Below are 16,537 nucleotides of genomic sequence, written 5' to 3' on the forward strand. Positions count from 1 at the left end.
GCTTAGGGTGTATAGTCCTCGTAAAGGCAACCAAAGCAATATTAGCGCCAAAATTTGAAAATACAAAAAATGCTGAAATCTTTATGGTAGTGACATTGTGAAGCACATTTGCGTAATGATTTCATACTTTTAGAATTTCAAAACCGCGCAAGATCGTGCCGTACGATGATCCCTTAGTTTCGCGAGCCTACAAAAACTACGGCCACGATCTTCAGTGAGTTCTCACATCACAATAACGTCGTATTCATATGATCATGCATTATGGACGTTTCTATACATTGTGATAGTGTTGTTTGAACTAATCATGTATAGAAATTACTGACTTTCAAAATCCGATTTTTCTGACCCTAATATTGCATGTTGAGATTTGTGTGTTGTTTAAAACATTTCCTCTTATCCATTTCAATTTATCTTTCAACAAGTTACAGTTTTATCTATCAACGTGAAAGTTAGGGGTTACGTAAATAGATATATTTTCTCATTATGGGATTCTCTTTGAAACTTTACTTCCTGTGTAATCATTCTTACTTTTGCCTTCATCACATTTCTGTTGCACCACTACCCTTAGTGGCACTTTTTTGCCATCATCATTTAACAGTTCTCGTGAATACTCGTGTTGTTACAAGCAGCTGCAATTGACTTGAGTTCCGACAGTTACATCCGCCATGTAGTCGTTTTTGTTCACATAATTGAATACTAGTACCATGCTCTTGTCCAAGGTTACATGGGACAACAAGATGTTAAGAGCGCCAACAACCTGTTAAAACAGTTGGTGTGCTACACGAATTCTTTAAGCTAAGATGGTGAATGAATTTCTAGCTTATGCTTGTCTCTATTTGGTCCTGACTTAAGGCGACATCCTTTTTTTTCCACTGAACACATCGTTAGCCAAGATCACGCGTGAAATCACGAGAGCACTTGCGAAAGTCACACCAAAGGAGATTTATAAAGAGTTGAAGGTTTCGGAGGTCAACAACCTTCTTCAACGCTGTCGGTTATCTTAAAGCAAGGAAATCTTTGAAGCCTACGCCTTGCGATCATCAAACGTTGAAACTGAGAAGCATTTGCTGTTGTGAATACGTAATGTTAATGAAGCTCCATTTCCAATTCAGGTCAATAACCTGATAATCATACCCTAGCCGTTTTGAGTCTGGTCATGCAGCCATGTTGCCGACCTTAATTCAATCCAAGGTCGCAATGTTTCTCAAAAGGTTCTTCCCTTAGGTTGTGTCTTTGTTCTCAGATCGTCTTTAAGATTAAAGAAGCCGCTCGCAAATTAGACCTTCTGTCGCTGTTTACATGCCGTTGAAACTGTAGGAGGTATTTTCACTTTTGAATTCTGTTAGTAACTATGAATGTTTTAACACCTTTTAGCACAAGTGGATGATACTCCTTGCTGCTCGTGCTATAAATATTGCATTCAATGGGTGTTAAGGACTAAGGGAAATGTCATTTCAATGTTGCACGTGTTTCAGTACATTTGTTAGATAAGGCATTCTACATAACCGCCCTTCGACGTAACACACCAGCTTCTGTATCTGTATCTGTAAAGCCGGTATAAACGCCCTTCGGCGTAACACACCGGCTTCTGTATCTGTATCTGTATAGCCGGTATAAACGCCCTTCGGCGTAACACACCGGCTTCTGTATCTGTATAGCCGGTATAAATGCCCTTCGGCGTAACACCGCCAGCTTCGTCATCTGTATCTGTATAGCTGGTATAGCTGCCCTTCGGTGTAACACACCAGCTTTACAGACACGCGGCGCGGCAGCAGCTGGTTATATTACACTGAACGGCCTGTCACACCTAGTCTTAGTCATTGCGCTTAGTCAAGACGCGCTCATGCAGCATGTGTATGTTTTCGACCTTTGTAAATGTACGCTTTACACCCTACATTATGCCAAATGTCTTAACTTACGTTAACCACAAGAGATTGAATGCGTAGTACGTACATACAACGGGATGATTCATTACATATCAGGGGGAAGGCAAGGACATTTCCGAACTATTGAGAACAATGGGTAAAAACGGTACGCCCCTAAAATATCATTATTGCTGCACACGTCACAATATTGTGCAAGTCAAAATTGTGCATGCCAAAGACATGAATTGAAAGGAGTTTGGATACACGCCCCAAACGTGAGTTAATATAATGAAAAATCATTTCTGTGAAGAATCAAGAACAATTTTCCTTAAAAGGCAACAAATGCAACGAACTTTGACATTAGACAAATGTTAGTAACCCTTTCAGTTTTCACGCCATGCATACATCTGACGTTGTAGCGGTTTGAAATTTTGACATAAATGGGTGACCATTGTATATGCGATATACATTAGAATGTGTCCTTGCATATTAACAGGTCGTTTCAAGCCCAAACGTTGATGTAAGATGACGCATAGCACAGTAGATATACATGTACTCGGTGAGAGAGAGAAAAGCTGCTTCAACCTCAACTAGTAAAAAAAACGCCCCTGTACTGTAGTTCCAGAGCACACTGCTAGGGGGCCCAAACCTACACCACTTCATTCTTACATTAAAAGTACCAGCAACCAAAAAATCAAGACCATAGCATGTCCAGGTCAAAAGATACAAAAGACGGAAGTTCAGCTGCAGTACCAAGGTCACGTACATACCAGGGGGTCCAAAATCGGCCCTGCCTTTCCAACACCTACCGACATACCAAATATCATCATAATCTATCCAGAGGTTCTTGAGTTATGCTGACTGCAAGAGTCCGGAAACACAAACACAGACACACCCAACACTATATCTCCATTTTTCATGGAGATAAAAAGCTGTGGTTGTGCCCGCTATATTAGTAAAATCCCCTTAGACGGCCCCTAGGTTATGCTAATTAAACAATTACCGAGCTTCTCTGTGTGTACAGGTGACAAGGACGTTAGTGTCATAGTGGATTTCCAATCGCCGTCTTATCAGCACCAAGGACAACAACATCAAAAGACGGATGGATAAAACACGTCGGAAGGGAAAATCCCCTTTAAGCATGTGGCCTAAAACGGTTTACAAAAACCGCTTATAACTGCAATGCCCAAGATTAGGGCTATCATCCCAGCTTGTTAACCTAAATTTTCCGTCTTTATGGGTTTCAAGAGGTATTCATATGCCATACCGCTAGGCCCTTTTACGATTGTTCATTAATGCTAAGTTTGATACTGAAAGAGGGGACTTTTTTTCCAATACTTTTCAACACCTACATAGACATTGAAAGATGCTTATTGCCAATCAAGTGAACGAAAGGGACCACCCTTAAGATTCATGAAAATGAAATGAAATAAAATAAGTCTCATCTATCCTTTGGAGGAAGTATCGATAAGAGGGCACTTTGAACTGTACGGAGGAGGCACGCTGGTGGAGGGCGGCCTGCTCTTTTGATGTGGATAACTCTTGATGTTTTTTGGCTGACCTCGTCAGTGGCGAGAAAACAATTTGATTGAGATTTAGAGTAATCACGCGCCCATCTTCACATGGACATCGTGTCTGCCGCTTTCAATTACGGCCTGCCAACGGCCCACATTTCAAATCCTGACCAATCACGCTCTTCCATTCAATCTGATCAGTTTAATTTGAAACATGACGTAAATCTGAACCGCCACATTACATAGAAAATGTACTTCTATTGAATACCAAACTTAAATCAGGCATTGATTTAATTATTACTATCAGAAAATGTCCTTCAACCATGTTTGTCTATATCTATTATCTACACATCTGCAAAAGAACCTTCTTAATTGACAATCTTAGTTCGTACCATCTTTTACAAATAGCCGTAGGGATGTTAGAAATTGTTCTATGAAGGTACCATCTTGACTAGGATGACACCATCTTTTTTGTACAGGATTCTATTCCCCATGGCCATGTTGTCTGTGGTGAGATAGAACAGCGAGTTGAATTATCGATCTGCCAGGTTGGCTCTCGGGAGTTACATCAACCTAAGTACACATTCCATTTATGCATTGCACTGAGCAGTCGTGGGATTCCATTAAAATGTTGTGTGTTCTCCAGTGAATGACATAAAGAGGAACTCCATCATACTGTATAGAAACATGACACAGCATACGATTTAACCAAGGACAGTTCCGATTGATTGCTTAACTGTCCAGATTTGAGATATAACTTGCTCTCTCAGTTAGAATCATTTCTTTGGAAATCACGACGTTGGCTTGAGCTTGCGACTTCTCTAGATCTGAGCAGAAATGTCGTTCAGGGTCGGTAGAAGTTTAAACCGCTCCAGGGCCCCCCCTATTGTGGAATGGGCAAGCCCCGTAGTTGTTTTACTTCAAAGAGAAAACGTCGCGTTTATTGACAAACGGTGTGCTTGCGATGGCTCCCTATGTGCTCTGCTCTTACATTGCCTCATTAAGGCTTTCTTAACAAACAACCCGAATCTAAATGGCCATATCTAGTGGCCATTACTGGTCAGTAACAAGCGCCCTGGCGTTTATATCTAGTTATGACGCACACATCGCAAGGTTTCTCTAAATGCGGAGATAGAGAAATCCCGTAGCACCCGGAGGGTGGCAAAAACCAATAACGTGCACACGAACATTCATGTAATTGAAAATGTCGAGAGAAAACCTGGTAAAACCTGTCTGAAAAGACGCCCGCCCACACATAATAACCACTTCAGGATATAACAAAGGTAACGTCATTATGCAGGAAAAAAGGGAGCGTCTTTTGTCGTCAGTAGGCTCAAGCTAACACTTTGCCATGCCTTACCGACTGTATGAAGTGATCCTTGTCACTCACATTAGAACGTTATAAAAGAGATAACCTTGGTGAAAGTGCTTCTAGGACAAGTCGGCACTCTACGTACTATTTTAAGCGAAATGGCAATCGATCGTTACTTCTGAATCACACACGTGATTACGACTGATTACTTTGATACGAGTAGATCTATAATTAAAGTACATGCAATGTGATAAAACAAAGATATGGTATCACAGTTGTAATTACAATTCGACAGATCAGGTAGCATCATTGGTTTTATGTTTCTTGATTTCTTCTGTTAGCTTTCAAGATTTCTTTAGCTTTTAAGCACTCTTGATTATTCCTCATCGTTTATATTTTCCACTACTTTATTTCTCGCATCAAGTTTTCCCTTAACCTGATATAATCTGCAGTCACTACTACACATTTGGATGGACTCTTTTATTATGTTATAGGAGTCGGACATTTCTAATTATAAATGTTATGGTCCATAACTCTTGAAATTTTAATTGTGCATTTATGTCGCTGTATTTTCGTCTCTCTAGACTGATATTTGAAATATAAGGAGACTATTTGAAACGGTACTAGAGTGATGGCAATAGTACCGATATCATAACATTTCATATGTGTATACAATATATGGTTTACGTTACGAGACTTGGGTTTAAGATTATTAATACCAGTAAGCGGTTGAAAGTAACATGGTATTGTTTTCATCCATATAAGCTGGTTATATGTCCCTGAGCATATCCACCGTGTCATTAAACTTGACAGTTAAATATGATGGAGTTCTGGAGTGTTGTCTGGTACTCTACACAACCATTCACGGGTAATTTGAGACAAATATAGAATTACAAACAATGCCTCCGTTTGCAAATCAACCCCCATATGATTTTAACATGAATTTATTTTCACCTGTTCGTTTTGTACACTAGATGGAACTGACTGAACTCCTGGGTCTGGTCACGTGTCTCTCCCTCACCTCGCTATCATCCAACGGCCCGCAAAGCATTGTGGTCTCTGGACACCGGATCTTTGACGTCATACATCCGGAACGCAGGGACAGCCCTTCATCGGTCAGTGCCTTTCATCTCCACCTGCAATCAGAGGATGTCTGTTATGTTTGACGTTTTATCACAGCGCCAGATTGTATTCATGCGATGTTATACAACTATCATGGAACACAGACTTGTGATCAAAGGAACCGCCCGCGGGCTGATAAATGATAATGTCAAACCTCCTAAGGCCGTGTGTATGTTGCAATTCTATACCTATATGTAGCTGTCTATACAAACGATCGGTCCCTAGTTTGGTACTCTGTAGCCATCTGTCTGGTTCCCTTTGAGATGTTGTTAAGCAATCAAACAGACTCAGTTCAGGGTTGTGTGGGCGTAATAGTCTGTCTCTACTGCAGCTTATACAATGATTAAGGGCAATTTAAGGTTGCCCCATGTCCTGGCGACAAAGGTCGCCGTGTATACAATAGTTCAGATGAGGACCCTTTGATGTTAACGTTCTCTTGTTTTGCACAGTTGCTGCGGCAGAGACGAAGCAATATCAACGCCAACGAAACGACGGTTCTACCGACTGAGCTACCGACGGACAATTTCAGGAGTTCCGCGTCAAACGGCGTCCTCAATACCACAGCGTTGAAAGTCTCGTCCTCCACAGCTGTCAATCAAACTGTAGCGGTAACACCGTCATCAACCACATCATCAACTACGTCATCGACAACATCAGCTACTACGGCAAACGCAAGCAGCTCATCGACCAATGCCAGCACGCCGTCAGTGAGAACAACACGCTTTGCAACAACAACTCCGAATATTACCAGCAACAACAGCAATAACTCAACCTACTCAACAGTGAGGGCAAGTACAGGAATAGAACCGTATGCCTCAGTCACAAATCCCAAATCCACAACATCTCAGAGATCAACCTCTAAAGTAATGCCCAGTCCGATCTCTACCTCAACAACAGCTAAACCCTCAACGGTAAATGGATCATCGACGGGGCTCTTCAGTTTTTCCTCCACGTCTTCTCCAAGGTTGACTACTGCTGCGCAGTCAACAAAGCTGCTAGATATGGCAAGGTCTACGAATGTTCCGCCAACGAATGTGCTGCCAACGACTCCGGCCATAGACAACCAGACAACGTTACCTCCTGCAAATGCCACGACGTGGGCGTGGTACGATGATGAACAGGGTAAGAACTAAGGACATATTCTTTAGAGGACAATTAGTGCATCCGTAGAGAATTGGTAAAGAGTGGTTCAGGTTTTATGTGTAATCTAAACGCAGGCTTTACTCTACAAATCACAGCGTATCGCAACCCTATAAAACTAACACCAAAGCATATAGAAAGTGACACTATTTACTCTTAACGCAAAGTAGGCATGTAACAATGACAAATGCCTTTTGGGACACCATAGAGCCTTTACTTGTAAGAGTATTTCCGCTTTAGAACGTTGCTGTCTCCAGAGAGGTGACCAAATAATTTATTAACATCCAGGCAAAGGCCATTCCGCGCCATTACCCGCTCCCGTGCACTGTCCGGGTGAAGTGCCAGGGATTAAGATATCCTACAGTCGTATTGACACTGGCTTTACCCAAAAGGCTCTCAAATCCGCCTGGGGAAAGGTCCATGAAAAAAATCGATTTTCAAATCTATTTTAGGAAGGAGACAGATACAATGGTCTTGAAAAAACACCCAGTGTGTAGTTCAAACTTAAACATTGTTTAAACGAGTGACGTCTCACACATGTTTGTCATTGATTATACAAATAAGGTCCTCATTTGCATAAATTTTCATCTTTTATAACCAAATATCACAAGTTGTTCAAGGTATGGAAGTCTTAGCAAAGAAGGCTATTGTAGCATTTCTTCATAAATTATGTAAATACGTCCCTCATTTGTATGCTATCACTTACGTCTCATGTGATGATATTTAAATATAACAAAATGTACAATATCAAAAAATAATAATGATAATAATAACATAAAGATAGGGGTTTAGTCTCAAAGGTTTGGCGAGTGTCTGCAGCTTAACTACTGGCATGGTGTTATATTGCTAGCTTTCATGTTTCATTCTTTTCAAATTTAGCACTATAGTTCACCGCCGTTTCAAAACCTCTTCATTATTTTTTCACGCCTCTGTAAACCCTTAGATCTGATCATACATGCATGGTTTCAGTACTTCTCTTTAACATCAAACAATTGTACACGACGATAAACAAAGGTACCGCCTGCCACATGTTACAAAAATACATTACCACCCCCGTCTCTGGAAATAAACAGAAGCCCCAGTATAGATGACTTCATTACAGAGAATGTTTAATCTGATCTCATTAACACCTAAGCTACAAGATCACCCTCGCAGATTTAGACAACCTCGAATGGAACAACATTCGATCCTGTGTCTTATCGCTGAGAGTTTCCCTGTTCACCTTATTGAGCCTCGTCCTTACATGTGGTCATCACAAGGTGAATCTATCCTCTGGGGCTCTTTACGGGCCACATACATCACATCAAGCGTGTATTACTGCTGGTAATGTTCGAACATCAGGGTTCTTTCACGGATAAACCAGGCTGATAAGAGACTGCGTTTTGTTTGAAGAACCTGTACGAGCAATGAGACGAAAGGGCTATTTTGTGTGAAATTGCAAACGTCCTCACATCTCCTGTGACAAGTTGTCGCTTTTTTCTAGTTTGATTGTAAAAGTTACTCCGTGGCGCATTTGATATAAAACACATCGGCACTTATGATATGATAACTTTCTTGCGCAACAATTGTAGAAAGTATGGCTGGTACATAGCTACAGTTCTATATATATCTAAGGGCTAATCTACCTAATGCAAGAGTGTATAGTATGGGTTTAGAATGGGTTCTTACAATCATTGGAGGAATTTCTATCATATAAACTCTGATATAAATAGCTCTATGCATTTGGTCTACACGGATTGGATAGGAAATTCGTCATCCACGTCTAAAAGTGTTTCCAACGACTCGAAAGGATTTCCATTCGATTGTAGCATTCCGTCTCCCCCTCATAACGATGGTATAGTCGGTAATATTGTCTGCTGGTGTATTTGGGAAAAGGCGGTGCCGTCTTATCTATAGGCCATGTCTCATGCAGTCAGATAAAACTAGACTTCAACATTCCTCTCGTTATGTTTGTAACGTTATTAACATGAGCTAGAACGTGTTATGATTTTCAGAACATATTTTGACACGAACATACAGATGCAGAGATGGTACGCTTAATTCCCCGACGATATGGGAAACCAAATTCCGTACAATGCAATGCATGGTCGTGTGGCGTAACGGCAGGGTGCTCGGCCCAGAACCAAGCGGTCCCGGGTTCGAATCCCCCTGACGCCACCGATGTTATGCCCTTGGGAAAGGCACTTTACACTGCTTTCCTCACTCCACCCAGGTGTAAAAATTGGTATATTGTTCTCTGTACGTGGCACTGTTAAAATAAGTTATGGAAAACTTGAGTGCAGTGCCACGGCCTTGTCTGTCAAAAAGCGAAGTAAAAAAATTACATACACTTCATTCACAACGAACACGAATACCTGGAAATCTTTCTTCCATTATCTCTTGTATTTTCCCAAAACGTTAATATTAGCTTATTTTCTCATTTCTTCCCTTATAGTCTCCCTGCCTTTCATGTGCAATGGTTGAATGAAAGGCGCTGTCTGAAATCGCAGTGTTTACGCGTATACACAAATTATATACCATTACTGAAAATTACAGACCTCGCATCAAAGTCTAATACGTCCATAACTAGACATTGAATCAGAATTCCGTGTGCAGCTAACCAATCCCCTACAAGTTTACGTCTTACTTGTTTAACATAAACATCAGCCACACAGGCGACCCAATCCGATTAGTGGTAAGCTCACAGGCAAACGGAGACATCAACTGTAACCAATAAGAGTGTTCCTCTTATCGTCCATTAGGTCTGTCGGACTTCCAGAAGACTGTGATGATTGTGTCCTTCTCCATCATTGGTGTGCTCTTCATCGCTGGCTTCATTGTTAGGATATGGTAAGTTACAATTAGATCTACCAATCGGATATTGGAGATTCTTTTCACACAACCAGTTAATCTCACCTGCTGACATTTCGGTGTCTGTCAGTCAAACAAACAAACAAACAAACAAACCTTCTTCAGAGTTTCTGACTGGAGTACTGCTTCTCAGACAGACAGACACCGAAACATCGACAGGTGAGATAAACTGGTTGTGTAAAAAGTATCTCCAATATCCTATGTTCTACCAACCTGATGAAATTATTTTCAGATCTATCAATCATACACACGCTCATTCCTCCAGACAGCTGGATAACTAGTCTCAATACTAATCGATAAATCAATAAAAAAAGTTTTCAGAGAAACCTTGAGAGATGATGAGACAACATCAGGGTGGGCGTTTTAAAAGAAGACATTCAAACTCATCTCAAAGAAAATGTACATGACAGTATATGGGCAACGATGTACTTTTCACTTTACTTGCCAAAAAAGCATTCAGCGGTGTAAATTTCACTAAAAGTTAGGGAGAGTTACGTGAATGTAAGTGTGAATGTCCTTCAGAATCAGGAGCAGAGACGAGAGACACTACAGAACATAATGAACAATGTTGTATAACTAATAACTAAAACAATAATGTCAGTTTGAATGCTCTTCAGAACTAAGGACAGGGGTTGGGGCGTCAATGTGAATATCATTCAGCACCAAAGACATAGCACCGGAAAAGTGCATGTCATTTGACACCAGCGAACAGACATGAATAACTTTGTGTCGAGTGTCATTCAGCACCAAGGACGGTGATATATGCCATTGCACATTAGTCCTTACTGGCACAAATACAGGGCATCAGACATTGATTGCGTTCGTAATTGAAGACATGAAATGCCTTTTTTTCAACACCAATGTCACCAGTGAGTGTCTGGGATATTACTTAGATGATATGACATCGCAATGTTTGAAACACAATGATCGAAATCAAACAAATATCGTAGCGCCGTATGGAAGAAACACTACACCTTGTAAACTCCACCCCTAATATGTGACTAGATATTTTTTAGGAAGATGGAATATGTAATGATTAGATATGACATCGCAATGTTTTGGACACAAATGTTCGAAATCAAACAAATATCGTAGCGCAGTATCGAAGAAACACTACACCTCGGAAATTCCACCCCTAATATCTGACTCGGTATTTTGAGGAAGATTGAATACGTAGTTAGGCGGTGAGCCATTATAGTACAAATTGAGCAGGCCTTAAGTGACATAATACTGCTATGAGTCACATTACAGGCATTAAATAATAGAAGCGATATAGAGTCCTGGCACGCACAGAGCAAGGATGACGTCATCATGACGTCATGGAAAATATTTCATGTGGCACCACGGTAAAGCAATCAGGTCTCTCTTTGGTCATTTGCTGATTAGTCGTTTTGTGTTAGGAAAATAGAACAAAAATTTAAAGAATGTTACAATGTTCCCTCCTGATATCTACTTGGTGGTTAGATATTAGTGTAGTTCAGCGAGTAAGAAGTTAGGATTTACAAAGCAATGCTATGATTGATTGTCGAGTGGTTGGGGATCAAGTCCACGAGAAGGGGAGTTTTCAGGGTTTGGGGTTAGGTCACTTTTATTCAAATGGAAACCAAAGGAAAGAGTCGAAGAAAGTAACATGAAAGGAATGGAATAGAAAATCGCCTGTCTTGTTCTCCTTCTCTCGCCTCTTGAAGACCTTACATGTATTTCCTCCCCTAGGCGAGTTTGTAAATCAAATCAGCTGTTAAACGCGCGCATCTTTCACAACGTGCCTACATGCCCTTTGAATATAAGCCAAGATTCTAACAAGCAAAGCGTTATTCCGTCTTTATATCTAGACGACAACACTCAGTATAAAGGCCACGGATGCTTTAAAGAGCCCGCTCAAATGATTATCAAAGAGTGAGAGCGGTTGCCAACTCTCGTATGAAATCAGATCTTATCAGCGTGGAAATAGGAAATAGTCTGCTCCTGAATATAAAATACGTTCGACTTGACGAAATCAAAAATATCAAAATAACGTAATGGTAAAGGGTTGAAGGTGAGGGTCACAATACGTGCTGCTTCGCCTGTTTCCTACGTGCCTGTGGCTACTAAAACCGTCCTTTGTAGCTGTCAATCACGTTTTGCTGATCGAGTGTTCCCGCCACCTGTCCCAGATTTACGATGACTTGTGCCCCATTAATTTCCATTTGTTTGTCCCCCCTCTAAAGCGTAATGATAGGTCCGTGAGCGGTGGAGAGGATTTTCAGTCATGAATTTTTCATTAGTACATATGGGGTGATGTATCGGGTGGTTACTGCTAAATGAAACCGTCTGGGCAAGTTGGGGTTTTGCTGGAGGGATTCCACGTATCTTATAAATCGTACACGAACCTTAAGCTAAGTTTATCGATAAGATAAACCAGAATGATTGGATGGAATGAGAATCCATTGATGTGCATATGCGAGCTACTGCCAACTCACGGTTGTACAAGGCCATATAACTTTTGTATCAAAACTTTCCCACTTCAGTGCCAACTTATCTGAATATCAATATGAACATATTGTTCCCAGCCTGATTTAACTTCTTTTAGAGAAAATAGATAAAACGATAAAGCAAACCCGCTTGGAAACATGTTTGTGACACCAACGCTGAAGAGTTCCTTATCTAATTCTTATATTTTACTACTATGTTCAGTGTGCTATTGTGGCATTACAATTTTGTATGTGGTTCAAGCCATCTCGTCAATCGCATAGGCATGGCACGAAAAACATATACAATTTTATAACACACGCATAAGCTAGACCTAGACCAAGAAAAGAAAAATAGACTTCATTATAGCAAAACATAACGTGGAGTCGTGTGGCGCAACGGCAGCGTGTTCCACTCAGAACCAAGTGGTCCCGGGTTCGAATCCTGCCGTGTCACCGATCTTGTGCCCGTAGGAAAGGCACTTTACATGACTTTCCCAACATGCCAGAATGGTCGTCATCAAGACCGTGGGCATAAAAGGCAAGAAAAGGCAAGAAGAATACTACCTACAGTAAAAACAAGAGGTTCTTGAGTTATGCTGACTACAGTAGTGCGGAAACACAAACAGACAAACAAACAGACAAATAAACACACACACAGACACACCCAAAACTATATCATGGATATAAAAATAGGAGAAACCCAGTACGTCTCTAAAATGTCTACCATGTACGCCAACTAACGAGAGGAGAGAAGTAGGCCCGAGGGAAGATCATGTTTCTCCAACTCTCTCTAATCATCCCCGGTGGAACAATTAATAAGAACCTCCGGTATCTCTTGGGAATACGTCTTAGATGATATAACGTTACTTAAAGCGAGATGAACATCTCTGTATTCAACAGCCGGGTCGTCAAATGTGGCATGTAACGTACGGGTTGTGAAATATGTACAAAACAAGAAGTATGGTTTATCCATGCATGTTGTACAGTTGGAACATCTAAAATGTGTTTTAAAGTCCATGTAGCTCAGCTGGTAGCAGCCACACAGTTGAGCTACTGGTTCCAATAAGTTGGTAACTGAGAGACCCCGGTTCGAAGTGTGGGAAGGGCATCTTGATTGGGACTGCACCCGTCTTTTTAAAGGGACGTAAAAATAGATCCCTCGATCACGTTAGAAGGGACGGGCTAGCAAGATATACTCTGCTACTGAAGTAGCAGGGAAACTTGCTTTTTTATGTGCCACTAGGCACTACAAGGTAAACAACAACAATAAAGTAACATCACAATTCCAAACATGTACTCAGATCTGTATACGTATCATCTTCCCATCCGATAGTCTCGTAGGGAGTTCTCGCGAGATTAACGTATACTACTAGTACATGATGATGATGTACACTAGAATACAATGCACTTCAACTTAGCGTGAACGAAAAATATATGAAAACTTAAGTAGCAGGATAGATTTTCTTAGAGTAGTGATTCTAAAACCAGTGTATTTATAGATTCAAAACATCCTACTTTATTCTGTGGTTGTTTTTTAGGAATCGTTGGAACAAGGCTCAATTGGAAAGACGGGAGAATGAGCGGGAATGGAGGCGCAAGTCTCACAAGAACGCGCAGTTCGAGCGGCGAGCGTCAGGGGCCTCACGAACTTCCTCTGTCAACTCTAGGCAGGTACTTGTGTTGTGAGGTGGACGTACACCGTTTTGTTTTATTTTCTTCCACTACTTTATGTTCATTAATTGGTTCCTTTGAACATGTGTTGATTGTACATAATTTTTGTCTGAGTAATTTTGTGACATATTTCAAATATATATGTTAAATGTGTATGGCAGTAAACACATTACGTTTACGATGAAAAACTTAGCAGACCACTATCATAAGATAGTACCGCCACGTTTACTGCAAAGTCTTTCATCGTAAACGGGTGACTATTGTTGCTTTTTTCTTGTGACTTATTAGAACTTTCGTACAAGGGAATATTGCATTTGCAGTTCACAAATCATATTCTAATTTGATAGTTCAACAAGGGAATATACTATAACAAAGTTACGAAAGTGTTTGAATCAGTCAATAACCTGAAACAGAACAAATCATTTCAACTGCCACGATGTATCGGAACAGCACCGTACAAGCCTTGTACCACATAAGCACAGAGTACACTGTTCACAAGGATGTTATTTTTCCTTTTGAGTAGTGTCCTTTTTTGTATAATTTCATGCCTTATGTCAGTATTCGTTCTCGCGGAATAACACACATTGCCGGTCAAAGGTCACAGAAACGTCTTACATTTTCTCTGCAGGGGGTACGTGGCGACAAGCCTGTAACGGTTGACACCGTCGCCTTGGAAACCACCAAGATCCCGGATGTTGAGGACAGCCATCCCTATACCGTCATCCCTCAGCTTCATATACCTGATCAGTGCGTCGACGTCAGCGAGCCAGTCTCCGCACATGCGCAGACGCAACCTGACGAGTCCGCTTACTACGCGAAACCTAGCGTGGACACGCAAGAGGAGCCCGCGGAAAGTTCCGAAACTGAGAGTATGGCGGACGCCAAAAGAAGGGTGGACTCACTTCGAGACGATACCTCTCCGTTGTTAAGGAGGGATTCAAATCAGGTATCAGCTTCTAAGGACAGCAAAGACGCGTCATTGGTTTCCAAGGACAACATACACGTTAATGCAGCGCAAAGTAGAGAAAATAGGTCGAAACTGGGCGACAAAACAAAAAAGAAAAGTATAGGAGATTTAATAGACAGTAAGATAGATGAAGCTCCGAAAAGGGAGCGTATCCCAAGTAGCAGTGACGTGAAAGTAAGATCTTTGCATTTTCCAGCAAAGTCGCCAGGAGGCGGAAGAGACCCCAAAATGTCTATACCCGAAGGGCCGAAGTGGTTGTATCACCACGGCTCCCTTCCTTTGGACATGAAAAAGTTGCCGCCTGAATTTTTCGAGGAGCTCGGCATTTCACCGCAGGCTCTGTTCGAGCCTGTAGAAAGACTCAACCTACAGGAGATCTGGAAGCCGATGGGTAGAACTCCAGCGCCTCCTAGCGAGGGACATGGGAGTTTCAGGCGTTCCCTGGCGGAAAACCTGCCTCCTGAGCACGAGGATAGGGAAGTGCTAAAGGACACGTACGAGGATGAAACTGGAATGATGAGCACAGAGCTATAGTTCAAAATAACTAGCGAAGTATCATATTGGTAATTCTCGACACATGATAATTTTGGTTAAATGTCTATCATATCACATTATCAGCCAGCTTTGAAGCTGTGGGACAGCTACCAGAGTTCCATGAGGATCCATCATATTTTAAAAATTATCATATCTGCAGAACATTGCTGCACATTATTATGTATGAATAACAACATTTCAGTGCCACATATTAAATTACCTCCGTGAGGATTTAGTGCATGATGTTTGCAGATGCTTTAATTCTGCGCTGGACGCCTCGTTTTCAAACTTATATCCGTACTCATTGCTACGTTTATGAAGGTTAGACATCCAGGTGAACAGTATATAAAGACAATTCAAATTCTACAAATTGATAAAATTCGGAGGTTTATTTCCGGACGTTCCAAGTGACATCCATCACTTTTCTTCAGCGTCACTATAATCGTTCTGTTAGTTCATCATAGTGACGCTGAAGAAGACTGAGGGATGTCACTTGAAACGTCCGGAAATAAATCTTCGAATTATATCCTGTTTGAATTGTCTTTACGTACTTATTGCTGTTTTTGTCACATTCTGGCTCTATTGATTTTCTCAAGTTTACCGCCTACAATTTATAAGCTGCATTTAACAAACAAAACCCTCGAATAAAAGAGGGAGTGCAGAAAGTGTACATTTTAGGACTAGATTTTCTATTATACAGTAACATGTCTGTGACTTAGAGAATGCAATATGTTTTGTATGTTGTTGCGTCTGTAGATGTTTAAGTGCAAATCATGAAGAATGTTCCGCACAGTAATACGATGTAAATGTAACGATATAATATAAATCCCACAAAATAGTGAAGTTGTTCTGCTCTTTTTGTTGTGTTGCTTCAATCAAATGTCACTTGTCAAGCCCTTATAAAGATCAAGTTTACAAGACAAGCAAACTAGTAAGGTTCATAAAAAAATAATTCAATCTAAATGTGTTTTGCTCTTACATACATACTTTCATTCTGTAAACACGTGGTATCTGTAGAAAACAAGTAACAACCATTACTGTGTATATATGGTTTTAATTAGTTTGAACTAAATGCGAACTTAACTTGAACCACAAAACAACCTGTATTAACA

General features: G+C 40.8%; 1 protein-coding gene across 5 annotated transcripts in view; it reads left to right on the forward strand.

The window, feature by feature from the left end:
• LOC136443276 (uncharacterized) overlaps positions 1-16,263 on the forward strand; it is a 33,573-nt gene extending 17,310 nt beyond the window's left edge. For all 5 annotated transcript variants that reach the window (XM_066440449.1, XM_066440450.1, XM_066440451.1 and 2 more), the window contains 5 exons: positions 5,666-5,806; positions 6,263-6,935; positions 9,695-9,782; positions 13,792-13,924; positions 14,553-16,263. In XM_066440449.1, coding sequence (XP_066296546.1) covers positions 5,666-5,806; positions 6,263-6,935; positions 9,695-9,782; positions 13,792-13,924; positions 14,553-15,425 — 1,908 coding nt within the window. In that variant the 3' untranslated portion in view covers positions 15,426-16,263. The remainder of the gene's footprint in view (positions 1-5,665; positions 5,807-6,262; positions 6,936-9,694; positions 9,783-13,791; positions 13,925-14,552) is intronic.
• Positions 16,264-16,537: the final 274 nt, after the last annotated feature.

Source organism: Branchiostoma lanceolatum, chromosome 10 (genome assembly GCF_035083965.1).
Source record: "Branchiostoma lanceolatum isolate klBraLanc5 chromosome 10, klBraLanc5.hap2, whole genome shotgun sequence".
Lineage (NCBI taxonomy): Eukaryota > Metazoa > Chordata > Leptocardii > Amphioxiformes > Branchiostomatidae > Branchiostoma > Branchiostoma lanceolatum.